The 25859-nt window shown below is 45.8% G+C and overlaps 5 protein-coding genes across 7 annotated transcripts in view; all 5 read left to right on the top strand.

Moving 5' to 3' along the window:
• Positions 1 to 1862: 1862 nt before the first annotated feature.
• LOC120955645 (homeobox protein vnd-like) lies at positions 1863 to 13863 on the top strand. Of its 2 annotated transcripts, none has more exons than XM_040376698.2 (3): positions 1863 to 2432; positions 12337 to 12854; positions 12917 to 13863. In XM_040376698.2, the coding sequence occupies exons 1-3, from the start codon at positions 2278 to 2280 to the stop codon at positions 13765 to 13767; spliced, it is 1524 nt and encodes a 507-aa protein (XP_040232632.2). In that variant the 5' UTR covers positions 1863 to 2277; the 3' UTR covers positions 13768 to 13863. The 2 variants fall into 2 exon arrangements, with proteins under 2 accessions (XP_040232632.2, XP_040232635.2); XM_040376701.2 differs by lacking the exon at positions 1863 to 2432 and adding an exon at positions 9946 to 10396.
• LOC120955647 (angiopoietin-related protein 1-like) lies at positions 4722 to 9855 on the top strand. Its single transcript, XM_040376703.2, has one exon. It carries the CDS (start codon positions 6199 to 6201, stop codon positions 7183 to 7185), a length of 987 nt encoding a protein of 328 aa, XP_040232637.2. The 5' UTR covers positions 4722 to 6198; the 3' UTR covers positions 7186 to 9855.
• An 841-nt stretch (positions 13864 to 14704) lies between the features above and the next one.
• On the top strand, positions 14705 to 17059 carry LOC120958621 (Golgi pH regulator). Its single transcript, XM_040381545.2, has 5 exons — positions 14705 to 14955; positions 15047 to 15317; positions 15382 to 15783; positions 15851 to 16032; positions 16114 to 17059. Exons 1-5 carry the CDS (start codon positions 14908 to 14910, stop codon positions 16567 to 16569), a joined length of 1359 nt encoding a protein of 452 aa, XP_040237479.1. The 5' UTR covers positions 14705 to 14907; the 3' UTR covers positions 16570 to 17059.
• A 915-nt stretch (positions 17060 to 17974) lies between these two features.
• LOC120955235 (neuromodulin) overlaps positions 17975 to 25859 on the top strand; it is a 75396-nt gene continuing 67511 nt past the window's right edge. Inside the window, exon 1 of the mRNA XM_040375923.2 lies at positions 17975 to 18700. Within this exon, the coding sequence (XP_040231857.1) occupies positions 18589 to 18700 (112 nt within the window). The 5' untranslated portion in view covers positions 17975 to 18588. The remainder of the gene's footprint in view (positions 18701 to 25859) is intronic.
• Positions 19492 to 24421, top strand: LOC120955237 (ubiquitin-like protein 5). 2 transcript variants are annotated; one of them, XM_040375925.2, is made up of 2 exons: positions 19492 to 19992; positions 23768 to 24421. In XM_040375925.2, the coding sequence occupies exon 2, from the start codon at positions 23804 to 23806 to the stop codon at positions 24023 to 24025; it is 222 nt and encodes a 73-aa protein (XP_040231859.1). In that variant the 5' UTR covers positions 19492 to 19992; positions 23768 to 23803; the 3' UTR covers positions 24026 to 24421. The 2 variants fall into 2 exon arrangements, with proteins under 2 accessions (XP_040231859.1, XP_040231858.1); XM_040375924.2 differs by lacking the exon at positions 19492 to 19992 and adding an exon at positions 23589 to 23658.

Genomic DNA, 25859 nt, shown 5'->3' with positions numbered 1-25859 from the left:
GAATGAGAATAACATTGTGATGGGTTTTTTTTTATTTATTGCAATCTGTTTTTTACGATAAGAAGCGGTTAATCAGATGACTGATCAGATGGGGGCTTTTTTGTTTGTTTGTTGCGTATCAATGTGGACTTTTTGTCTTGCAATGTATTAACCGTGCAACGATGTCGTTCGTATCTGATTCAGAATAATTGTATGAAATGATCATTTGTTCTCTTAACCCATGCTTTATTTTTGTAAATATCGGATTGTTCATTGTCAAATATTTATATTAATTATTATGATGATTTCGTATTTATTAGACATTTTGTTAAACTACACAATTCTATCATCTTCTCTCTATAATTTTCAGAATTTGAGTCATGAGCTTAAATCACAATTAAAAGAAGCTTGTGTTTTAGATCGTTCACAACAAGTAGAAGCTCAAACACGTTCTTTTAATGTAAATTTCCCTCTGGAGAGGCATTAATTATTTCTATATATTAATTCAATTCATAATTTATAATGCAAACGCAGGCACATATTTCGGATCATGATGCCAATGTTAAGAGCTGCATTATTCAACGCATGGGAGACGTTTTTCAACAGCTGTCATATATTCCTGATAGCTTTGCCGTTGGAAAACATCTTGCGAGAGTTCAATAATGACTGTAACTTTCACAGAAACAGGACATCTATTCTTTATATTTTATTATTCTTCGCCGTCTTATTATTATTATTATTATTATTATTATTATTATAATTATTATTATTATTATTATTATTATTATTATTATTATTTTAATTATTATTATTATTATTATTATTATTATTATTACTATTATTATTATTATTATTATTATTATTATTATTATTACTATTACTATTATTATTATTATTATTATTATTATTATTATTATTATTATTATTATTATTATTATTATTATTATTATTATTATTATTATTATTATTATTATTATTATTATTATTATTATTATTATTATTATTATTATTATTATTATTATTATTATTATTATTATTTGGTGGTCCTTAACGAATATTCCAGATACATAATTGTATTTATTCTTGGACCCTGGAATCATTTTACAAATATTACCTCACCGCCAGATGCTTCAATTGTAAATTTGTAGGAAAACAAAAATCTAAGCAGGAGCTACGAATATCTAGTAGATCATAAGAACACAACAGTGACAGACGGCCTAAGGTGATCCTCAGGCCGTAGTTCGATCCAAATTTAGTTCAATTGATCGATAGCAAAAAGCCACGGATAACTAGATCAACCACAAAAGCCAACATCAGTAACCGTTAAAAGCACTTTAAATCAAGCTTAACCTTCATATTTAACTTAACTTTATTCAAAATATATTTATAGATTACTAGTGAAAAGTAATTCAAATTGGCTAGACATGAAAAGTCTTACTTGGAGCCTTAAAACTGATTGAATCCTGATTAACTATTAAAAGCATAAATTAATTGAAGGACATTTGCCAAACACGTAAAAACTTACTGGCCACATGTTGTTGCCGCCGATCGGGAGTAACAATTTTTCCAATAACCCTCCCCTCGTGTGACTCCCCCTTTCATTGCCCTTTCCGCATCCCTTGTAGTACACCTGTGTTTGTGTCCCATAAAAGCTCCAACCTGAAGCTGATAAAGAAGATAGCGCAGGCAATCACTGGGCTGCGGCCAATCCAGGTGTGTGTGTGTGTGTATGAGAGAGAGCCTCCAGTGAACCAATGTACATACCCACACATATACACATCTACTTCGTTCATTTTTATCAATCGTTGATAATGTGAAATTAAACATTAGAGAAATACTGCCGTATTAATAAGGTGCGTCTCTTGCCTCGGGTGGGTAAGGGTGGAGGTGGTCCGGTGCACAGGATGGTTTGTTGGTTGCACAGTGCAAATGGGGCTCGGGTGAATGCAGCAGTTAAAGCTTGACGACACACGATAGCGCGGGACAGTGCCGACCGGTAGTGCCAATATTGGGCTCCAATCAATCCGCCTTCGTTGGGCCAGGTTGATAGTTCGTTCTTGTATCGGATCGATCGGTCAGTAGCTAAGGTAGCTAAGTGAGTTCAGAGAGAGACAGTGCTATGTTAAGTGTGAAACAGATCGTTTTGAACTGTTTTGTGTTAGTTTGGTTGCATTGAAATCATTCCAATACGATCGATGCTCCTCGGAGAAGATCTGTGAGAAGTTACTTAGGTCTTAACGTGTGCCTCTCTTAAAAGTGCGAACCGACTTGGCAATAACCAGTGCCAGAACAGGCAGCATGAGCCAAGGAGCTAACGGATTACCCGCCGGCCAACCATCGGCAACGCCATACTATCCCTACACGGGCCTACACGCCCCGGACGAGGGTTACGATGCAAACTTTCACATCTTCCCACCGGACTACTATGCACCGGAGTGTGATTATCGCTCGGAGTAAGTATTGGGCAGGCATCACCACCACCACCTGAATGAAGGGATGAATGGAGTCTATTTTATCGAAATTGTATGACAAGATTATTTATGATCTGCACACGCGAACCGATGTGTGTAGAGATTTCGTTAGGGAGATTAGTGCAGTCAGTGTGCAGCGGCTTATAGCGGGACTGTCTCTGGAACAATCTAATCTTTGTCGTCCGATAGGCAATTAAACGTCAGGCTTCGGGTGGCAATGAAGGCAGGTCATAAATGGGATATCAGTGTGGGGTTTTTGGGGGGCGCTTCTGGTGTAGCAGATTGTTAACGGATTTTGATGGTACTTGAAGAAGTGGTTTGATTTTTGGATTGAATTTTTGATGATGTTCGGTGCCGGAAACTGGAGCTATATCTTCTCAAGTGGCTCAAGAGACCTAATTGTGTGGTAGCGTGCTGGAGGATCATAAATTCTTGTACGGAATGGTTCTGATTTGTGGGATTCGTTTTTCTCACTTCAAGGCATCGTCGGATAAGCATGGTCTTACCATATTTCCCTTATCGCTTTACGACCATGACCTTACAAAAGAGTTGTTTATGTTGAGCGTGCGAAAGGGAATAGCGACTCTTGCGAGCCGCTAATCATCTAAATTACAGCCAGAATTCTTCAACAGTTCATTACTGTGGGGTTTTATTTCTAAAAAAAGAGACATAATATGTGTTGAAAGATCTGAATAAGAGCAGTTTGACGAACCTCTTATCACCTTGTGACCTTGCACTGGATCCAAAAACACCATTCTACCCTTGATATGGTATGACTTCAATTTCTCTCGATGTTTTCTTCTCTTGCGGTGAAGTTTACCCAGTTCCTCGTGATCTTTTCATACGTTTATCAAACGGTGGTTACACAACACAACAGGCCTCGATGCCTTCAAAGAGATTATTCCTTGCCAAGTTTTCGGTCTGAACTTTGTTGACCGTGGTTAGGTTTGCTGGTAACACACTCTGATAAGCTCTGGTTCTTATCCAATGGTTTCTTAGTTGTTCTACCCGCTCCTAGTCTACTATAAAAAGCGAGCTACATATGAGCCGTGTGTTTAGTTTAATTCAACAGCAAGTATAGTTAGTCGTTGGAATCTTACAAGTGTTACGCCATGTACCGACTGAAAGTGTTGTTATATTTTGTGCTAATATCATTACCAGCCGCAAAAGTCCAGTGTAGCAATGGTACAGCATCATCGCTTACCGGCTTTGGCTTTGAAGTGTTAGCAGCCAAACTTGAGCACCTGCAGGCCAAGCTTCTCGAAACTGAGCAGAAGCTATCCAAAGCCATCAATCAGCAGGATCGCACGATCGAACGTCAGCTAGCCGCACTGCAGGCCCAGTCGCACAAGACGCTCTCCCTGCAGACAGCTTGGGCGCAAAAAACGAAGTTGTGGAAGGATATTCAAGCTCTATCGTCAAAGGAAGACATAGAACGGTTTAAGCTTAGCTCAGGGCTAGATCTGGCCAGCATCTCGTCGCGATCGTGCAAGGCGGTTGGGCAGGAGCAGTCGGGCAAATTCTTAATACAGCCTACGGAGCATGATGAACCATTCTTGGGATATTGTGTTCAACAGTACAGTTTCGGAGGAAGCTGGTTAATTATCCAGCATCGCAACAACAGACGGCTGGAGGTCTTTGACCGCAACTGGAGTGAGTATCGGAACGGGTTCGGAAGCGTCGAGGAAGATGTTTGGCTCGGCTTAGAGAACTTACACCGGATTACCACAGCACGCAAGCACGAGCTGTTGGTGGAGCTGAAAGATATTGCTGGAAACACGGCGTACGCACGGTACGATGAGTTCGAGATCGGCAGTGAGGTGGAGCAGTATTCGTTGAAGAAGCTTGGGAATTACACAGGAACGGCAGACGACTTAATGAGCAGTAACGTAGGCAAGAAGTTTACGACAAAGGATCGGAACAATGGTGCAACAAGGGATGGTGACTGTGAAGGAGGATGGTGGATGGACCCTTGTACGCCTACAAATATAAATGGACGTCTGAGTAATCAAGACCGCTTAGTGTATATGTTTAGCGAAAATAACATATTTTCTATTAAAAAATTGGTATTCACGAGAATGATGATCCGTGAAGCTTAGCACCCTAGGCAAGCATTAATGTAAGGAAACAAACCCATAAAAATATAACATCCTTTTTACGCAAATATTTAGCACCGATTTAAAGTTGTCCTTCCCTCGAAGCTTTCAACATACACCGCACATAGTTATCCTATCTGTGAAATTGTACATCAATACAGGGCTTTCCAAGTCAGTTTCGAGTATTTACATAATCGTTTACCACCTACAAGATGTTTTTCAACAGCTGTCAAATTGTGTATTAGCTTCAAAATGAAATTTCTGTTTTTTCACAAGATTTTCAACACATCGCAAAGAACTGTCAAGCTCAATCCAGCCTGAGGCGTGTTGAAAATCTTCTACTTCTTTGGCACAACAACCGCTGTCGGTCATGGCCTGCCTGTACCCACTTAATGAAGTGGGCTTGGCTTTCAGTGACTTATTGTTACCATAGCAGGATAGTCAGTCCTACGTATAGCGGCGCGGTCTATTTGGGGATTGAACCCATGACGGACATGTTGTTAAGTCGTACGAGTTGACGACTATACTACCAGACCGGTCCAAACCAGGCCGGTTTTGAAAATCATCCTGAGGAAATTACAAATTGTGATAATGGACAATACACACATACACAGATACAAATATTAGCGGAGCTTATTTGAAAGAATACAACGGCCCAGGGTATAGGATCAACCGTTTTTCTATGCCCCATTTGAAGTCTACGAAAATGATGATACGTTACGACATTCTGAGGTCATTTGCTGAACTTTAGGGATAAATTGTTTAATATTGGCGAAAGCCCTACATATTATCCTCCGATCAAGAAGACCTTTTAAATAAAATGACACATTTATTTCAAAGAACACATTTCGTCCACCTAAATTTCTTTCAGCATGAGTCATTAGTTCTTTCAACCATTGTTGATTCAACCATAAAAACAGATAATAAAGCAACATACTCTTTGTTTTGTACTGTACTGAGTTATTCTTCCCCACATCCACTTTCAAATCTTGAAGTTCATGGAGTGCATTTGATTCCAGATATAGTGAACTTGGAAGTACAAAGAGCAGCCGAACATTTGTATTCTGCTATCGCATTGGTTATGAAATGATATTTTTGTGGAGCACTTGTATTGATTTTTTTGAATATTGCCTGTCTTATTAGATACAATATATCATCTTCTCTATGGATCGCCTTGACTACGATGTGATCTATAGGTGATCTTTCAAACAATATTTCACCCCTAAATTCACAAGTTCTTCCTCATTCCTCGCGCTCTTCTGAAAAGTTTATCAAACGCCGCTCGTGCAAAGCACAACCAATCATGCTAGCAGGAGAGACACGATGCAATGATTCATAAGCTTGACTCCGTTGGTTCGGATGGATGCTAAAAAAATCTCCTTTTCGAGAAAGAGAGTTACTAACACTAGGAGATAACTAACCGTCTGGAAGAATGACAGAGAGCTTCGAAAAAAAAAATGAAGCCGGGAGCCCGCTTACACAGATTGGTCATTTTTGTCGCCATTGAATTGGGTAGGTCACTGATAAGTCCTTCTTCTTATGCAATTTATCGAGTTGTTCTATCCCATTAGTTCACTATAAAAGAGAGCGGCATAATAGCCGTCTGTTCAGTTTCATTCGGTACAAGCATAGTCATCGGTCCTTAGCTCACCATGGACGGTTCTAAAGCCGTGTTGTGTCTTGTGCTAATTTCTTTACATACCACAAATGTCCAGTGTACCAAAGGCACATCATTATCGCTTACCGGCTTTGGCTTTGAAGTGATAGTAGCCAAACTTGAGTACCTGCAGGACAAGCTTCTCGAGACTGAGCAGAAGCTGTCCAAAGCCATTAAACAACAGAATCGCACGATCGAACGTCAGCTAGCCGCACTGCAAGCGCAGTCGCACAGGACGCTCTCCCTGCAGACAGCCTGGGCACAACAAGGGAAGTTGTGGAACGATATTCAAGCTCTATCATCAAAGGAAGACATAGAACGGTTTAAGCTTGGCACAGGGCTAGATCTGGCCAGCATCTCGTCGCGATCATGCAAGGCGGCTGGCCAGGAGCAGTCGGGCAAATTCTTAATACAGCCTACGGAGCATGATGAACCATTTTTGGGATATTGTGTTCAACAGTCCAATTTTGGAGGAGGCTGGTTAGTTATCCAACATCGTAACACCAAACGGATGAACTTTAACCGCAACTGGAGCGAGTATCGGAACGGGTTTGGAAGAGTTGATGGTGAGTTCTGGTTTGGGCTGGAGCATTTGCATCGGTTGACTTCGGCCAGACAGTACGAGCTGTTGATAGAGCTGGAAGATGCTAGTGGAAACTCCGTGCATGCACGGTATAGTTCCTTTGAGATCGGCAGTGAGGTGGAGCAGTATTCGTTGAAGAAGCTTGGGAATTACACAGGAACGGCAGACGACTTAATGAGCAGTCACGTAGGCAAGAAGTTTACGACAAAGGATCGGAACAATGGTACAACAAGGGATGGTGACTGTGAAGGGGGGTGGTGGATGGACCCTTGTAGGTCTACAAATATAAATGGTCCCCGTAAGAGTCGTTCAAGCCTCCTAAGGTTTGCACTTATGTACAACGGAGCATTTTCTATATCAGGTTTGCTATTCACGAAATTGATGATCCGTGAGGTTTAGCGCCCTAGGAAAGCATTAATGCAAGGAAATAATTCTATACATTTTTTTTACGCAAATATTTAGCATCTATTTGAAGTTTCCCTTCCCTCAAAGCTTTCAACATACACCGTACATTGTTAACCTTCCTGTAAAACTGGGCACCAATAAATTGTTACCCAATAAATCCATCGAATGCTAATTTAAAATGACAATCAAATTTCACGCTCCTGTCGCGCACCGAAAATAGAAATCCGCTTCGGGAAAGCCCGCAGCCGAACAAATCAAATTAGGCTTATATCAATAATTGTGGTTTCGATCGGGGGCACGAACACGAGCGGCCTGGGCCAAAAAAAAGAACCGTAAACGACCTTCTGACGTGTTTTTTTTTTCTCTACTGCTGACGCGTGACGCGGTTACAATGTAGCAAATTGAGCAGCAGGAATCATCCATTTCTGGGGGGATCCATTATCCGCCAGTTTCGGTTATGTTTTTTTGGCGAGTCTTTTGACTTGCTGCTGAGACCCCCCCCCAATTTAGCGGCTGCATTTAGCGATGACGAATCGTTCCATGGCGTGCTCATTTCATATCGTTTCACGTTTGAAGCAGTTTGATGTTTTTGAGGGAAATGAGAGAGTTATTTATGGTAATTTTGAGGTAATAAATAAACTTCAAAAAAATTGTTTTTACTTAGGTTAATTTTTCTGGCTTTTTGTGAGTACTCATTTAAAAAAATGGCTAAATATCTAAAAAAAAGTAAATAACTAAAAGAAATTTAAATCATAACCTTTGCTCTAGCCTAATTGACTATATTAGGACATCACCAACCGAATCCGAGCCTCAAAACCCTTCCCAAAACAAACAAGCCGCCAAAAGGCCCACCCCGGCCAATCGAGAAAAACAGAATGCGATTGTTTAAAAAACCAATTACAAAGTTCCCACGAACCTCCCCCCCCCCCCCTCTTCATGAACTCTCTCCAACTCCAGCACACGCGGCTCAGGAGGTTGTTGATGTGCAAAACCTACTTATCCCAAAAGCTGTGGCGCGGCTTCCCTAAGCTAAGGAAGTCACGTTTAGTAATTGAACTGGTTAAAAAAAATAGCTTGACAAACCGAAGTGCATTCGGGTGTGCAAGTGCAAGCTGCAGCACGGTGCCGCTGATTTGTGGCCACGTAGATGATATGCTAAGAAGTGCAAACCCCTCCCCATAAGAGGGGAAATTAACTTCTGTCTACGTTACTCTTTGTGCACTGGCATGAGTGCACCTCTTTTGTTCGTGGGCAACGAACGAGTTGTGGGAAACAGGGAAAACGGACTGTAATCGGCCACACCAGCCCTCACCAGTAACCTCCAGAGTAGCCGTGATAGCCGTGGGAACAGGCGCGCATTGCTTTTCTAACAAACTAATTTCAACAGCGCACCCAAACGTTACGGGGAACGGCAATGTAACAGCCAAATGGTCCCACTTTCGATGACGTTGGATAGCGCAGTTTTGTATCTGTATGTGTATGTGTGTGTGTGTGTGTGTGTCTATTTTAACGACCGTTTACATGCTCATCCGTAATTATGAAATATTTATGATTGTTTATGCGAACACTGTTTGCTGATGATGAGGAGGATGGCGTGGCGTACGCGATACGCTTCAGTGAACCCTCGCGAAGCAGACGATGAGCGCATTAAAACGCGCGGTTGTTATTTAGGGAAGTCTTTTTTTGGGGCCTCAGGCACGTGGTTGAGGTTTCTACTTCTTTCCCGTCAAGTGTTGTGCGCAATCGAAATGGTGCTTTGGCATGCAAAATATGACTTTCTCAGTTCACTGTCTTTTTTGGTCGATAATCCGATTCGTAGTCAGCACGCGAGAGATAGCGCAAAAAAACAGCAGAAATAGACAGACACAACTGAGACGGGGCAGAAATAGAGTATTCCAAGTATGGCACATTGAGGAGCTTCTAACTTTCAAAAGCTTCACTACTACTTCATTGCACCTTGGTACCGGAAAGGGGTTTACATGGAGCCATGGATCCTTAAAACGCAAGTGAGCAACTTCATGCAAACATGTGTGCGCAGGAGCATACGAGCAAAGCGTGCATACGTGTGATAGATTTATCGCTCTTCTGCATTGCTGCCAGTGAGTTTCTTTTTTTTGTTATGTTCACCAAGTTGAGTTTTGCTGTCGACTTTCATGGGAGTTTAATGGGGTAACTTGTTTAGATGCACTCGGCCAGACGGGCATTGCATGCGATGATGATTGAGTGGCATTTGAAGACTTTCGAGAGGAGTGCTGCTCTAGAATCAATATGGCATCACCTGCAGTGATTTATGGTTAATTCGATTGCCAGCATTTGAAGTCTTTTTACAGGTAGAAACTATTTTCATTGATTTAATTAATTGTGGGGAATTTATTTCCTTTGTACATTGATGGAATTAAGTGCAATTATTTATACTCTCGTATCATGTCCGAAGTAGATAGGACCTGTCAATTTCAGAAAATTGAAATTTTATATAAAAAAATACGCTAAAAAATGTAAAAACAAATTCTGGCTCTACAACCTATAAAAATAATACTAAAAATATAATACAGAAATAAAACCAAAAATAAAACAAAGAATAACACTGTTACGCGTAATTCAATTTTCCCGCCAAAGAGTTGCGACATCCGCCATGATACGCCTTCTTTCCAGGAAAGGGGCGTGTCTACAAGACACTTCCAATGCGGTGCAAATGTAACGCTAGCTCCTTGATAAGTAACCTCATTTAGAGGTATTTTTGTGAGTTGCAAAAAAAAGTTAATGTCTTGAAAGTAGATTTGAACAATTTGCACAGAAGTTATATAAGAAAATGTTTAAAATATGAGAAAAATAATGCGCGAAGCGTAGGGAGCCACATGGTGCGGCGTTACCGCGCACAATCGTACTTTGATTCCTTTCTTACTATCCTTGCCTTGGCTGTGGTCCTACCAAGGCAACCGACAAAACGGCACACACTCAGTAGCGCGTAGATCCTCAACCGATCCACTACTACAACCAGTGCGAGAGCCGAAGTGTGATCCAAGTGACCGGTGAAAATTACCACACTGGCGAAGGAAAAAGTGACCGATCCGCGGCTAGAAAAGCTGCTCACAAAATGTGCTCCCTTCCTGTCCTGGGCGCCAATCTTTATGCCCGCCGCCACGCTCAATCACAGCCTGCTGCGGGCCGCCCTGTACCCGATCGTGCTCAACTCTTCCATTCCACGGTGAGCACGTGTGTGTGTCTGTGTTTTTTATGATTAGAATAGCTGATAGCAAGCGGCGATTAGGATTAAGGTGCGCACCGAAACGTGCCAACCATTGGTGGAGTGTTGTGCCGATAAGCGATACACGAGGTTTCATTAGGAACGTGTGCTGTGGAAGTGGGGATGGATGTTTGTGTGTGTGTGACATGCATGTACAGTTGGGTGGTGTTACTAGTTAATAAATCGTTGCTAAAGGAATTATCTAACGCCTTATTGAATGGCTTTCAGGGTCATATTTACAACTTTTAGACACATTTCTTGCTTAGAAAAACAAATAACGCAGTAAATTACGCAACATGTGTGTTCCCAACAGTTCAACCACTAAAGTTGAATAAATAATTCTGTGATTGTAATTAATGCCGATGCTCCGGGGAACTTAATATTGTTGTGAATCTTTAACTAATTTACTTTATCAAAAATTTTAATGATAAGCAATATGTTCTGGGTGCATTCTCTACATGGTCCCCAAGAACGGCTTGACCCTGTGTCCCGCAAAATGCAACGTGATGGGGCAACTATAAATAGAGTGTTTTTCGAGAAGAATCTGGAAGTATGGTTAGACGGCGAACTTTTGTTCAAGAAGCACATACACTTTGTCGTCAACAAAGCTAATAAGTCATTAGGCTTGATCTCTCCGATTCTTCCGAAATACGCAACCCAACATGTCTTAAGGCTCTCTACTGCTGCTGAGTACGTCCTATCTTAGATTATGCATGCCTAGTCTGGACTCCGGCAGGTACCACAGCCAATATGTTCTGTTTTAATGATAAGCAATATGTTCTGAGTGCGTTCTCTACATGGTGCCCAATGAACGGCTTGACCCTGTGTCCCGCAAAATGCAACGTGATGGGGCCACTTTTAAGTGTCCTCCGCGAAGGATCTGGGAGTATGGTTAGATGACGACCTCTTGTTCAAGAAGCATATAAACTTTGTCGTCAACAAAGCTAGTAAGGCATTAGGCTTGATCTCTCGTATGGCTTCCGAAATACGCGACCCAACATATCTTAAGGCTTTCTACTGCTGCTGGGTACGTCCTACCCTAAATTACGCATACATCGTCTGGACTGCGTCATGTACCACAGCCATGCAAAGTCTGGAGAACATACAAAGACAATTCCTTCGAAGATTCCTACATGGCTACAATAGCAACATGCGTCAATACTCGATGCGCTGCCTGTTGTAGGGTTTGACTGACATCAAGACTCGTCATTCACATACTCAGGCTCCTTCTCTACTGTCGAATATTTCGCTGTATGCTCCTTCTCGTTGTCTTCGTGACAGACACTCTCATTTTAATACCTCGTACACGTTATACTTTTGCTCAGAACGACCTGTGGCTTAAAGCGTGCGAGTCCTTTAACAAGTACTACACTCTGTTTCCATCCCGCTTTCGTGCTCTCCTACTGGATTCTACCTAATCTATTCTCAACACACATCTTTCCCAACCCTCAATCCTTATTTCCTAGTTTTAAGTAAGCATTATAAAGCCCATTGAAGCAATTTGCGGAATAGACGATAAGCATTAGGCGAAACAGACCAAAAATCGGTCGAAGTTGGTGTCAGCTGCAGTCAGTGCCTCCAAAGAGGCTGTAAAGACCAGTATGTGGCTTGCGAGCCATTATTTGCCGATCACTGGCCTCCTCTGAGCCGATTCCAACCGCTTTAGATGCCAGCCGACAACAGATTGTGACGTCTCCGTACGTCTTAGGCTGACTCAGGACAGCTCCGAGTCCGAGGGGACCCGACGGTGGTTACGGTCGAACTACCATGGATGCACTCCAGACACCCCAAGACAACTCTGAATCTCTTCCATTATGACTTAAATTTAGTCTCATATGATGCCCTTATTTACCGATCCTTACATGGTTCTAATTCTTCCTTCAATCTTTCCCACCGTGCAGCATCCTGGATAGTATGCGCATGGCTCCATCACAGCGCTCGCAACGGTTTCACATCAGCAACATCCTCGAGCTGAACAATCAGCAGCATCAGCACCAGGATCAACCCGCCAGCAAAGACCAACCGTCCGCTGCCAGCCTATCCTCCTCGACCGTACTGCAACCTCACGCGCCCCATCCGTCCGCATATCCCTTCACAATCGCCGAGCTTGAGTCGCAACAGCATGCCACCCAACCATCGCTTGATGTTACCGCATCCACGAGCTACCCGGACGATCAATCTGCTGCCCTACCGTACGGTACAATGTCCTCACAGACCGCTTCCTGCTTGCCACTGCAGCCCGTCCTTAATCCATCCGCGATTGGCACTGGGATACCGTACGATCCGCCACCGTACTATTCCTATTCGCACCATGCCCATCATCTCTTTGGAGGAGGTAGTGCAGCATTGGGGTCATCCGGTGTGGTCTCGGAACCGCCCCGATCGTCCTATTCCTATGGTGGCGTTAATTTAGATTATGGTAAGGAAGGGCGGTGTAATTTAATAAAGGAATCATATATTCATTGGTCTGTTCAATTACAGTTCCATCAGTTATTCAACACAGCACACCGAGCGAGACAGCAGCAAACAGTAGCAATCAGCAGCTCAGTCCAGATAGTACCTCGCCCGGGCCGGAACTTTACTCCCTTGCCAGCTACAGCAACATCCCGCGCGTTGTCAACGAAGCGTCCGATCGGTTGGTAGCGCTCGAGTCCGACGGTCCTTCGCTCGATCCAGAATGTTCCGTCGACACGAACAACAACAACAACAACCATCACACCCCAGACGACACCCCGGACGATCTGGACTCACCGGGTCCGAGGGCCAGCCGGTCGGGAGGACACCGTGGAGAGTCGGGCTGCGGCACCGGCGGTGGCCACAAGAAGCGAAAGCGACGCATTCTCTTCTCCAAGTCACAAACGTTCGAGCTGGAGCGACGCTTCAAACAGGCCCGCTACCTGTCCGCCCCCGAGCGGGAACATCTGGCGAGCATGATAAACCTCACGCCCACGCAGGTTAAGATTTGGTTCCAAAACCATCGCTACAAAACGAAGCGTGCCCAGACGGAGAAAAGCTCGTGCTATGGCGCACCGCCACCGAACGTGCTCGGTGCTAGTCCGCCGAAGAAGATCAATCCTCCGGTGCTGGTGCGGGACGGCAAACCCTGCCCGGAGGTGCTACAGCATACGCATCACCATACGCAACAGCAGCAGCAGGCGCACCAGCAGCAGCAACAACAAGGACATCCACATGCGCATCAACACGCGGCGGCGTCGGCGGCAGCACATTTTCATCACACACCGTTCCACGGGGTACACAGTTCGGGGTTGCAGACACCGGGCAGTGGTGGAATGCTTTCCGGTGGCCACGGTTCCTCGCCGCGCATGTGGTGACGCCGGTGAGCCTATTTGAGGGGCCGGGACAGTTCCGAAATCGAATTTTTCGAATAAAGAGTGCAATTTTATTTAATTAGTTAAAATAAAAGATGATTCTTTATGATTGTTACTTTAATTGGGGAAGGGTCGAAGTTTCTGAAACGGGTCCAATTTTCACAAAGCTGTTTTAAATCCAGGCAAAATCTATCCTTCAGATGTCTCTGATACAGTCGATCAACTCACGTAACTTAAAAATATGCCCATCATGGGTTCAAGCCCCATATGGGCCGTATGTCCCTCATACTTGGGACTGACTAAGCTACTATGGGTAACCATTAAGTCACTTATAGCCCAAGCCCATTAGTAGCACAGACAGGCATTCACGGAAACGGTTGTTGCACAAAAGAAGAAGAAGAAGAAGAAAAAGAAGAAGAAGAAGAAGAAGAAGAAGAAGAAGAAGAAGAAGAAGAAGCAGAAAATTATTCATAAAATTCAAATAAGCTAGATCTAGATTTTACAATGAATGGTTCAGGAAAATATTAAAATTATTGCATAGAAAGAAGAAGAAAAAGAAGAATAAGAAGAAGAAGAAGAATAAGAAGAAGAAGAAGAAAAAAAATATTCATAAAGATATTAAAATTGTTGCATAAATTGCATAACGGTCACTGAAATGCAGCAATATTTTGAATTTTCTAAGTGTCCGACACATCTTCCGACATCTTCGAAATTATTTCATCCAGTATATTTCCACCGTTGCCGGTTAAATATTCAATTAAATTTTAACCTTATTTAGACTTGATGCTCTTTGTTCTGATTACTATTGAAATAACCAAGAAATCATGAGTAAAAGACAGAAAACCCTCAATGAATCAACGGCTCCTGTTATTGCGCTGAACTGTCACCTTGTTTACCTGCCCGTGTCAAGTTCCGACAAACTGTCAGCTGGGCAGCCGCCCTGTTTGACAGCTCGTCAAAAACGCCGAAATAAACAAATGGTCTTTGCCACGGTAAAGGCAAGTTCGTTAGCGGATACAAATCCTTTGCTACGCCGGGAGTTGGTGGCCAAAACCGGTGGACTTGCATATACAACGATGAGTACCGCACTGTAATCGAAAACAAAGCTCAACGGACAATCGCAACACAAAGCAGCCACACACCATGGAGCTGCCATTTATGGGTGATACGTTGATCGTGCTCGTGTCACAGGTAAGTGCCACCCCACAGGTTTCGATCGATCGGAATGCAACACGTCCTCAGTCTTGTGGTTTTGTTTCGTTTCTTTTCCGAATCGGTGCAGCTCATATTCTTCATCGGCGGATGGGTGTTTTTCGTGAAGCAGCTCTTCCGCAACTACGAAATCCGCCATGTGTTCGTGCAGCTCATCTTCTCCTCTACGCTCGCCCTGTCGCTGACCATGTTTGAGCTGATTATTTTCGAAATCATCGGCTTCCTCGACTCGAGCTCGCGCTACTTCCACTGGCGGCTGGGGCTAACGCTGCTGCTCATCATGGTGATTGCCGTGATACCGTATCTGATTGCTTACTCCTGCATCAGCAACGTTCGAATAGGTATGGAAAGGTGCAATTTTTATTCGTGTACCTTTGCTCAACATTCTTCATTCCCATTCTGCAGTGCCGGCCAAATGGGTGCAACCACTAACGACACTGATCTGGCTGTGCTATCTGTACGGCTTTTGGCGCATCGGCGATCCGTTCCCGTTGCTAAGCGTCAGCCGTGGCATATTCACGATCGAGCAGGCCGTGTCACGCATCGGCGTAGTCGGCGTCACCGTGATGGCCATCCTGTCCGGGTTCGGTGCGGTTAACTATCCGTACACCAGCATGTCGTACTTCATCCGGCCCGTCTCGCAGAGCGACGTGGTCAATCTGGAGCGAAGGCTGCTGCAAACGATGGACATGATACTGGTGAAGAAGAAGCGCATCGCGCTGGACCGGAGGCGCAACAAGCCGAACCAGAAGCAAAGCATCTGGGGCATGATAAGTAGCGTCACGCAGCGACCCGCCGGTGCTGAAAGTGGGTGGACAGAAATGCAATTTTGCTATGAGAATTTTTTCGAATTAAATTTGGCATTTCGTTGTAGATATTGGACAACTGCGGTTAGAAATTTCCGCCCTGGAAGAGCTCTCCCGGCAACTGTTCCTCGAAGCGCACTCGATGAAGAACATGCAGGAACGGGAACGGTGGGCTGCCACCCTGCAAGGGAAGTACTTTAACGTGCTGGGGCACTTCTTCAGCCTGTACTGTTTGTGGAAAATATTTATTGTAAGTAAAAGCCCCCCTTAAACAGCCAACAAATAGAAAAATAGCTTACGGCAATATGTTTTGCGCCCCCGGTGTTTGCAGTGCACAATCAACATAATCTTCGATCGGGTCGGCAAAAAGGACCCGGTAACGCGCGGCATCGAGATAGCGGTGCACTGGTGCGGCTTCGACATGGACATTGCGTTCTGGAGCCAGCACGTGTCCTTCCTGCTGGTCGGCTGCATCGTCGTCACCTCGATCCGCGGCCTGCTGCTCACGCTCACCAAGTTTTTCTACAAAATTTCCTCCAGCAAATCGTCCAACATTATCGTGCTGGTGCTGGCCCAGATAATGGGCATGTACTTCTGCTCCTCCGTGCTGCTGATGCGCATGAACATGCCGGCCGAGTATCGCGTCATCATTACGGAGGTGCTCGGCGGGCTGCACTTTAACTTCTACCACCGCTGGTTCGATGTGATCTTTCTCGTGAGTGCGCTAGCGACGATCGTGGTGCTGTATCTGCTGCACAAACCACCGAACGTGGACACCAGTATGTAAAAGGGTGCTAAAAGTGCCACACCAAGTGCTTCTTTTTTTGTCCAAATGCCATACCAATATGCGTTTGTGTGTGTGTGTGTGTGAGGATCACAATGCCGCGACCAGCCACTAAGCTACAGTAAACCGCCGAAACAGTGATTTGTATCGCAACTCTGCGGGAATGCTTTCAACGTTTCTCTCATACCCATTTACGTCTAATTATACGCCTTTTTTTATTCTCTCATCTGTAACGCTTTTAAGTTTTGCCCTTTTTTATCCATTCCGACGTGTAATGGGCGATGATATCCGTAGCAGGAAGACGAACGGTGCGTAACGGAACAAGATAACACTGTTGATGTAAATAATAATCGAAAAGCAAAGCGAAAAGCAACTAATAAAAGTTGTACTTGAAGGATGCTATAAAACTGTTGTTGGTAAGGCAAAGGAAACTGAAAAAATAAGCTTTAATTTAAAATGATTAAATAATAATTTAATTCTTGCTGAAAAAAGACACCCCTTGGGCACACCCTGTAGCAATTGCACTACCATTGGAACGTTCTTCGGCTCGGTCCGTGGTGTACGCCTCCCGACATCACAATTGCCAGTAATAATTAATGGTTAACAAAATCGCGGTACAAAGAATCATCATCGCAAGTTCACACCAAGTGTTTGGGGGGGGGGGGGAGGAGGCCATTAGCCCCGTGAGGGTGAGACAGCGCCATCCATAGTTAATGCACCCACCAGCACGACTTCGACATTCCTACCACACTGAGTCCACTTAATCAAATGGAAAAGCAAATCAAACCCCGTCCGGCAGCGAACGATTGCGGATCGGCATTCCCCCCCCCCCCCCCCCCCCCAAAACAAAAACCAAAAAAAAGCCAACACACCTTTCCTACTACCTTTCCAAAGAGCGTGCCCTTTGTACCAATGTTTTCGAGCCATCCGAAGGCTTTTTATTTATTTGCCGTTGCACGTTGTCATGCCGATGGTCCATTTTATGAATAAACAACCCCGTACAAACACACACACACACGCGCGCTCGCTCGGTCGCACTTGTTTGCTGCTCCGTGCTGTTGCCCACCACCACCCACTCTTCCCTCCTTCGAGCTGGTGTGAGGCCACGGACAAACTGCGGTCGTTTCTTGTTTCGGGCCGTGCTCCGATCGCACGCCCGTCAGTCGACCGTTGGTTCACACGTCATCCGGTACCGCGCGGGAACTACAACATGTGATTGCCTGCGACGCGGGATGTAACGTTCCGACACTGCGAAAGAAAACGGGTTTTGCGGTGGCCAGTGTGTTAATAGGAGCGACGGAGCGGCGGACTTTGTTAATCGGTTCCGCTTTTGTGGGGGAAGGGGGTGCGTGAATCGATATTGGGAGGTTCAATTTGTGCACACGGGGGTAAGGTTTGATCATTCGCGTCCGGTGTGTCAAGCAACGCACTGTTACTGTTGTTTTGCTGGTGGATGATTCTTGCAACGGAGTGTGCAGATAGGAATCAACAGTTGCAGAAATAGAATATTAATATTTCAGTGCACACAGCACGTGTGTGTGTATACGTGTGTGGCCAATTCATCTCCAACAGCGTGCGGGACACGCTTGACGTGATCATCGTGAACCGCAAACCCGTTGTAAACGAGCGAGTGAGCGAGCGAGCGAGCGATACCAATCAATCGTTGTTTGATCGAAAACGGTCGGATTGGCCACGGGGAGCAGCACCGTCGTCACGGTCGCGCCAACAACAACAGGTTGCAGCAATAGACGCGCTAAAGTCCAGCACTGTGTCCAGCGTGTGCGTGTACCTATGAGGTACGCTCAAGAGTGCAATGAAGTGCGGCAAAGGTGAACGTAATTAGTGGGTTCATCCTCGCTCAGTGTTCAGTGTGTGTGTGTGTGTGTGTTTGTGTGAGCAAGAGAGACAAAGGAGTTAATTTTCAAACACGCAAGGGAAGGAGGAGCACCGGAAGGCGTGGTGGGGAGGAGATTGATTCGATGCTTCCATGTAGTCAGCTGGTTGCGTGCCGCGAACCATACAATGGGCTGCAACACTAGCCAGGAGATACCGAGCTACGGTGGTGGCGGTGGACAGAAGACGACCGACTCGGCGGCCGCCCTCGGCGAGCTGCTGGAGGGTGATGTTGAAGAGGGTAAGTTTAGGTGGTCTGCTTTGGGGTCTGTGAAATGGAGGCGCCTGGTTAATGATCGAAAGAAAGGGGGATGGATGCGCCTGGTCGTTTGTAGAAAAGGGCGCACGTGTGATGAGCGGTGAATGTAAATGTACTTTGAACTTTGTTGTAAATTCGTTTAAAAAGGGTTTTTATGAAGGTACAGGTTCGTAACGGAATTGAAATCGTTTCGGGCATATTGAAAGGTCTTACATTTAACGAGTAATTGCCATTAAATGCCTTGACAACTATGCTACACTCTCTACAAATGGATAATAATGATAATGAAGGTGCAATTCTAACAAAAAAAATCTAAAAACAACCTTAAAGAAACGCACAAAGCGTTTCGGTCAAAATATTCTCCCAAATTCTTTCACCACACTTTCACACACTCGAAACTGCTCGAATTCGAGCGCTTTGGACGCTTTCGAAAGCTCTCTCCCATACATTCGCTCTCGCACGCTTTCTCCCTCTCACTGAAAGCTACTTTACGCTCGCTCCCTCTCTTCCTGCATCTATTACATCACCTGTTCGCATTGTTGTTGCCAGTAGAGAGGCGCCTGCCAGCAGCCATTTGGGCCGAACGGCTGCACACACAACAACAACAAAGTAACACGGCTGTTGCCAAGGTGTAGCAGCACTTCGTGTTTCGAGCAGTTCGCCACTTCGGGCTGCTCGAGCTGCAGCGCTCGGCCCGAACGCCCGAACGCTCGAATCGTGTCACTGTTGTTGTTGCTGCTGCTGCTGCTGGCAGGACAGTGCGTACACGCTCCACCACCTGTGTGTGGCTGTGTGTGTCTGGCTGTGTGCATCCTCATCCGGTTCGGCTTTCAAGGCCCGTGCTCTCACTCTGAAGCGATACTCGGTGCCGTGCACACGTCTTGAACGCAGCAGCTACCTTACGAGCGAACGCGCGCCCATCTTCTTAACCTCTCGAGCCTCCTTGTGCGTTTGCCGTGTGTGTGCGTGTGTGTGTGGTTTTCGCGTTCTCCGCTCCACGGTCTGTCGCGCGCTTCAAGTGTCCGTGTTGCATAATAGTCAGCCCGGTCAGCAAACAGGGGGGGAAGGGCTCTCGAGCACGTCCCCGTAACAGGCCGCGAGTGTTCGTTTCGTACACGGCCAACTGCCGTCAGCCGTTACCCGGTTGTGTGTTGCCGCGTTGCCTACTGCGATTGCCGTCTGCGGTTGAGTGAAGTGAACGCCGAACGCGCTCCAGCCACTTGTCCACCTGTCTGAGGACAGCCACTAAGTGCCGAGCGCAGCAGCACAGTAAGGTAACGATTTTTTCAAACCTCTTTTTCACCATATCTTTGTGGGTTATGGGTTAAAAAACGGCCAGCAATGGGGTTTTTGGGTTTTTTGCGTGTAAATGTGTGTTACATCAAATCACCAACCAAAATGCGCCTGGTTTGCTTGGGTGGTAAATTATTAACGCAATTGTTTTCCGACCTCATGCCAGCTTCCTGTCCTGTTTGTGTGGGGAGCCTGCAAGGTGAACGGTGAACCCACATTTCAAAGCATTCCTCAGAACATGGCTAACCAAAACCCGACTAACGAACTTGCAAGGCGGAGGACCTCCCCCTGCTATCATCAATCTAACTTTTGAAACCACTCTACTTTGAACTTTTTTCCTGTTTCCTGCCCTGCTGTATCGTTCTCAGATCCTCACCATTCCTTTAAACGAGTTCGGTTCATCTTATCCTTCCTCCCCCTCGGTCTCTCTCTCTCTAGGCGTACGTTGAATTATGTACACGTTTTTGCCGTTAGCAAATGAGAGCAGAGCACGGATTTGCTAATGCGTCTTCGCTTTGCCGCCGCCATTGCAAAAGAACGCGCAAGTTGTGCAAGGTGATTCTTGTGTGAGGCTTACAAGGTTCTCCCCCGCGGGCCTGTTTTCCTCTCGCAACCGTTCGATTTTACCAAAAACCAACATGGTTTTGAGGGGGGAGGGGGGCATGAAGTTGTACGGTACGGGGCTTATTGATTTCGAAGCTTCAATTTTTGATGCACCTCCCGCGGGTACTATGGCCGTTGCCTTTTCTTCGACCTGCTTTAGTGTAAGTTCCTGCCCGTCCCGATCCGTGGGGAGTGGGTCCTAACCGATGAAAAATGGATCGATTCGTACCGAACCGTAGGGGGTGATACAGGGTTTCCAGGGGTTCTCATAGTTGTCGGACGCTTCTTTGACTCTTTCCTATTGGAAATGAACTTCATGTGTTGGAAATTGGACTCTATGGCACGCTTGTTGGACAGGCTCCTTGGAAAATCCTATTGGATTTGTCCAACAAGGGTGCTGTAGAGTGCAATTCACATTAGATTAAGTTCATTTCGTGTATGAAACAGTCAATAAAGTGTCCCACAGCTATGAGAACCCCTGCAAAAACCCTGTACCTCCATCCATGTCTCTCCCCTGCTTTGATTTCGTTAGCTACTTGCGCGCGCCCTGCTTCATTGCGTTCGCCACATTGTAATACAGAGAAACTGCGACGCGCAGCGGGAAGGACGATCTCTCGAGCCTTTGCGTCTACTCGTGCATCGGTGATTGCATAAGATGGGGGAGGTGGGGGGTCGTTCGTGGAAATAGGCAGTGAAAGGCGCTCCCGTTTGCCATTCTCGAGTGGTTCTACTTTATACTTCACTGGCTTGGTTCTGGCCCATCTTTCCACTGGTCCACCAAACACTATCTTACGAAGTGAATCATCACCGCCCGTCCGTGACCCGTCCCTCTGGTCTTTTTCCTTTGCCGAGCTCGACAAAATAAAGACACTTCATTTCGGTTTCGGTTGTCTTTTATTCGAGAAGCCACTTAAGCGTGCCACACAGCACTGTGTGTGCCCACGAGAAATGCACACGAGTGTCACACTGCGGAGGGGGTACTGGTAGCGACACTGAGGGGACACAAAGGGAAACTAAACGATTCAGCACCATTTACATGATTTCGAAACATCATTACTCTTGACGGAGAGGAGGAGGAGGAGGAGGAGGAGGAGGAGGAGGAGGAGGAGCAGTTTAGGGAGAACGGGGCGTACCCGGGTGTACTGAATTCCGTTTATTGATCGTACACTCGAAAAATGAAACCGAAGCGCTCCAACACTCAAAGGTCGTCCAAAGTAGCTACCTAGCTGGCTGGGCTTTCGGTTGCTTCGGGCTGTAACCGTCTTTCATCTACTTACCTTACTGAAGTGAAGCATTCTTTGCTCCTTTTTTGGACTGGTAGTGTATAAGCCCTCTTTTTGAAGGCTTTTTAGTCTAAAAATTTGTTTCGCGAAGCTCCTTACTCGCGCTATCAAAGTTCAAGCTTGAAATTGGGCTTCCACTTAAAATGTCTAATTTAAAAACACTTCCCCTTGCTCGGCGAATAAAACTCTCCACTTTTCAACACTCTAATAACCCTTCTGAGTCGTTTTTTTTTCTGGGGAGGGGTTGGGGAACATAAATCTCCTCTACACTACACTTGACCGACCGACCGATGCGTCGTCTTCAGTAGGTACCAAATCGTCCGTTTCATGGCCCACTAAATGTGTCATTTGCATAGTGAGGCCGGGGCGCTTATGAATAAAATTATCGGCCACCACAGAGCCGAGCTTCCTTGCTGGACACTGGGAAAGGCAAGGGGGATCCTTCCCCATGTACGTCCTTCACTCGCAGATGGATTGTACCAATAACGAGCAACATCCATCGTATCAACCGAGCTGTTGTTGTTTTTTTATTCCCTTTCTTCGTTGACCATTATCTCGAGCTTTATTTAGTTTTGTTTTTTCTTCTTTGGACTAGTTTTCCGTACATTTTCCTGCAGAAATGAGCAGATTATTCTATTCTATTTTCTTCCTTTGACTAGTTTTCTTATATTTTCTTGCAGGATGAGCATACAATTCTACTTTTTCTTATTTGTATTGTGCTCTTCCTTTTCATTCTTTCATTTAAAAGTCTCTTGCATTTCGTTATCTTTCTTCTAATCGGCCTTGCCGCTTCTGCATATAAATCCGCCCGCTCTATCTATCGCGAACCAAATTCAAATTGCTATGAATTATATTGTCACTAGCAGCTAATCCCGCAGCTCCTGAAATTGTTTGCGCGAGCGTTATTGCACAAATAACCCGTTTTCCCATCCCAACCCATCCACCCCCCCCCCCCCCCCACCACCGCTGCCAAAAGAGGTGGGGAGTGTCTGTTTGATGAAGGTCGGAGCGCACGCTTTGTTTACGCGTCGGAAGCGTTCCGTTGCGCCGAGATCTGTTATCAAATTAACCACCCTCCCACCCTCCCTAATGTGATGAAAATCCCATTCACTTATGAATAATTTTCCAACCATAAAACGCACACCAGTGCCAAACAGAACAGAGCCCCTTTGGAGGTGTGTGGGGCAGGCGAGCTTACGGAAGTAGCGTGTCGGTCGGGTGGTACGGGTCGGTGCACGCTGAACGTTGTTTTAAACTTTCAGGAAGAAATGTAAATATCATGTGAAGCCTCGGTTCGAGGCTCCGGGCACGTGGTGTGATCCCCCCTTTGGAGTGGGAGCTTTCTGTGGAATTGGGGAAGCTTTCCTTAGGGGGTTGAGAGTTGGAAACATCCGTTTTAGGAGGAAAATTTGTTGATAAATAACAACAAAACAAGTTCCTTGTGGAGTTGTTTTACCTAGTTATAATGATTGAAAAACTACCTGATGATGCTTAAAAGCAGACAGAAGTATTGAAAAATGATGTCGAATATTTTAACCTCTTTTACAAACGTCTATTTTTACTACTTTATTTTGCATTTAAAAAGAAAAGTAAAACAAAAGTGTAAATAAAATCACTTGCTAAAATTCCGTTTTTCTATCAAACGTCAATCGTTCGTGTCCGCATGGGTCCGCCTTCTGTGCGAACGTCAGTTTGACGTTTAGCGACCCGTCTCGCATGTTTGTTTACAGTCCGACAAGCTCGCTTGCCTGTCTGCCGAAGGTTGTTGTCGCGTACAAAAACCGCGTTCTAAAGCTAAACCCTCGTCCGTGTGTGTTACTTTCTAACCTTTGCCCCCCGGTGCTCGTTTTTCTCTTATTCCCTTTGTCAGCCACGCGCCACAAACAAAAGAAAAGGGGCCACGGCGATGCTGGAAATCACGTGCAACGATCGGCTGGGCAAGAAGGTGCGCGTCAAGTGCAACCCGGACGATACGATTGGCGACTTGAAAAAGCTGATCGCGGCCCAAACCGGCACCCGGTACGACAAGATCGTGCTGAAAAAGTGGTACACTATTTACAAGGATAACATAAAGCTGGCGGACTACGAAATACACGACGGCATGAACATCGAGCTGTACTATCAGTGAGCTGTATCTCCGTCTATGCTTGGTCTCCGGGTCTAGTCGGGCGGCTCGGATTTGCCTGGTTGTTGTGATCGTATCGATTTTTTCGGAGGGAGGCCAGATGCGAACCGTCGGCTTCGTGGACGCGAAGGCATTGCCGAAGCTGGTGCGCCGACGGAACCGAAGCAACGACGCCCTACCAGAGGCACAAATGTACATCAACGGGAGGGAGGGAAGCGCGGAGGTCGGTGGGAGAGGGAAGAAACGGGGTAACAACGTTTAAGAAACGACTCAGAGAAGAGGCAGGAATTTAAGTATGTACGAGATACGAGATGATAACGTAAAGAAAGAAAAAAAAACTAAATAATAGAATGAAGAATGTAACTGTTGGAAAGGAAATAAAATTGTACTAAAAACAAACACAGTGCACGTTGTAGGAATAGTTTTACCTCATTTACGAATGCGCCAGACGCTCCGAGAGCGCTCAGCCTGCCTGCCTTGGGTATCATTTCTCATGTCACATGTCTTGCGACGTCTTGTTATCGTAAAAGCCGTTAGCCGCAGCCGTACTCGCTTGTACCGCCAAATGGTGATGGTTGCTTGGTGTGAACTATCGTTTCCCTTTTCGCATGCAGACACCATGATTTATCGGTTATGGTAATGGTTTGCAGCGTGTGTTTCTGTACGCTGTTGGGCGTTTGGATGTAACATATTCATGCGTCAATCTGTGTACCGGTACGGTGCAGGGGTTACAGCAGCACAAAACACTGCCTCACCTTTCTGACATGGACCCCCTCCCGAGAGCTGGAAGAAGGGGCAGTTTCTCCTGACACCCAAATCTGTTTTGTCAAAGGCTGCCAAGGGGGAAGGTTGCGAAATGGTAAATGACGGTTGGCCACCAGCACGTGACCGAGCTTTAGGAATTGTTTTACGCCAAAGCCGATCGTTGTCAATGCAAATTTGAATTTCAATTCCGGCAATGGAGAGAAGTTGTTGTTACTTGGCATTGCACAAGACTAGTGAGGTGTTCGCTGGAGCGCACCCAGGACACCGATCCGACTTCGACTATTGTTAATATACAGACCTTTGCTTTGAAGGCCGATTCCGAACGACTGAGACTCTGAATACCTCAGAGCGACTCCGAAGGACTCCGAGCGACTCTGGACGACTCCGAGCGACTCCGGATGACTCCGAACGATTCCGGACGACTCCGGACGACTCTGAACGATTCCTTACGACTCCGAATGACTCCGAGCGACTCCGGACGACTTCTGACAACTCTGAACGACTACTTACGACTCCGTACGACTTCGAACGACTTCGGACGACTCCGACTCCGAATAACTCCGGGCGACTCCGGACGACTCCGAACGACTCCGGACGACTCCCACTCCGAATAACTCCGGGCAACTCCGGAAGACTCCGGATGACTCCGAACGATTCCGGACGACTCCGGACGACTCTGAACGATTCCTTACGACTCCGAATGAGTCCAAGCGACTCCGGACGACTTCTGACAACTCTGAACGACTACTTACGACTCCGTACGACTTCGAACGACTTCGGACGACTCCGACTCCGAATAACTCCGGGCGACTCCGGACGACTCCGAACGACTCCGGACGACTCCCACTCCGAATAACTCCGGGCAACTCCGGAAGACTCCGGATGACTCCGAACGATTCCGGACGACTCCGGACGACTCTGAACGATTCCTTACGACTCCGAATGAGTCCAAGCGACTCCGGACGACTTCTGACAACTCTGAACGACTACTTACGACTCCGTACCACTTCAAACGACTCCGGACGACTCAGACTCTGAATGACACCGGGTGACTCCGGACGACTCCGAACGA

The sequence above is a fragment of the Anopheles coluzzii genome, chromosome 3 (assembly GCF_943734685.1).
Source record: "Anopheles coluzzii chromosome 3, AcolN3, whole genome shotgun sequence".
Classification (NCBI taxonomy): Eukaryota; Metazoa; Arthropoda; class Insecta; order Diptera; family Culicidae; genus Anopheles; species Anopheles coluzzii.
Note: the sequence above shows the minus strand (reverse complement) of the source record. Positions and strands in the feature narration are given on the sequence as shown.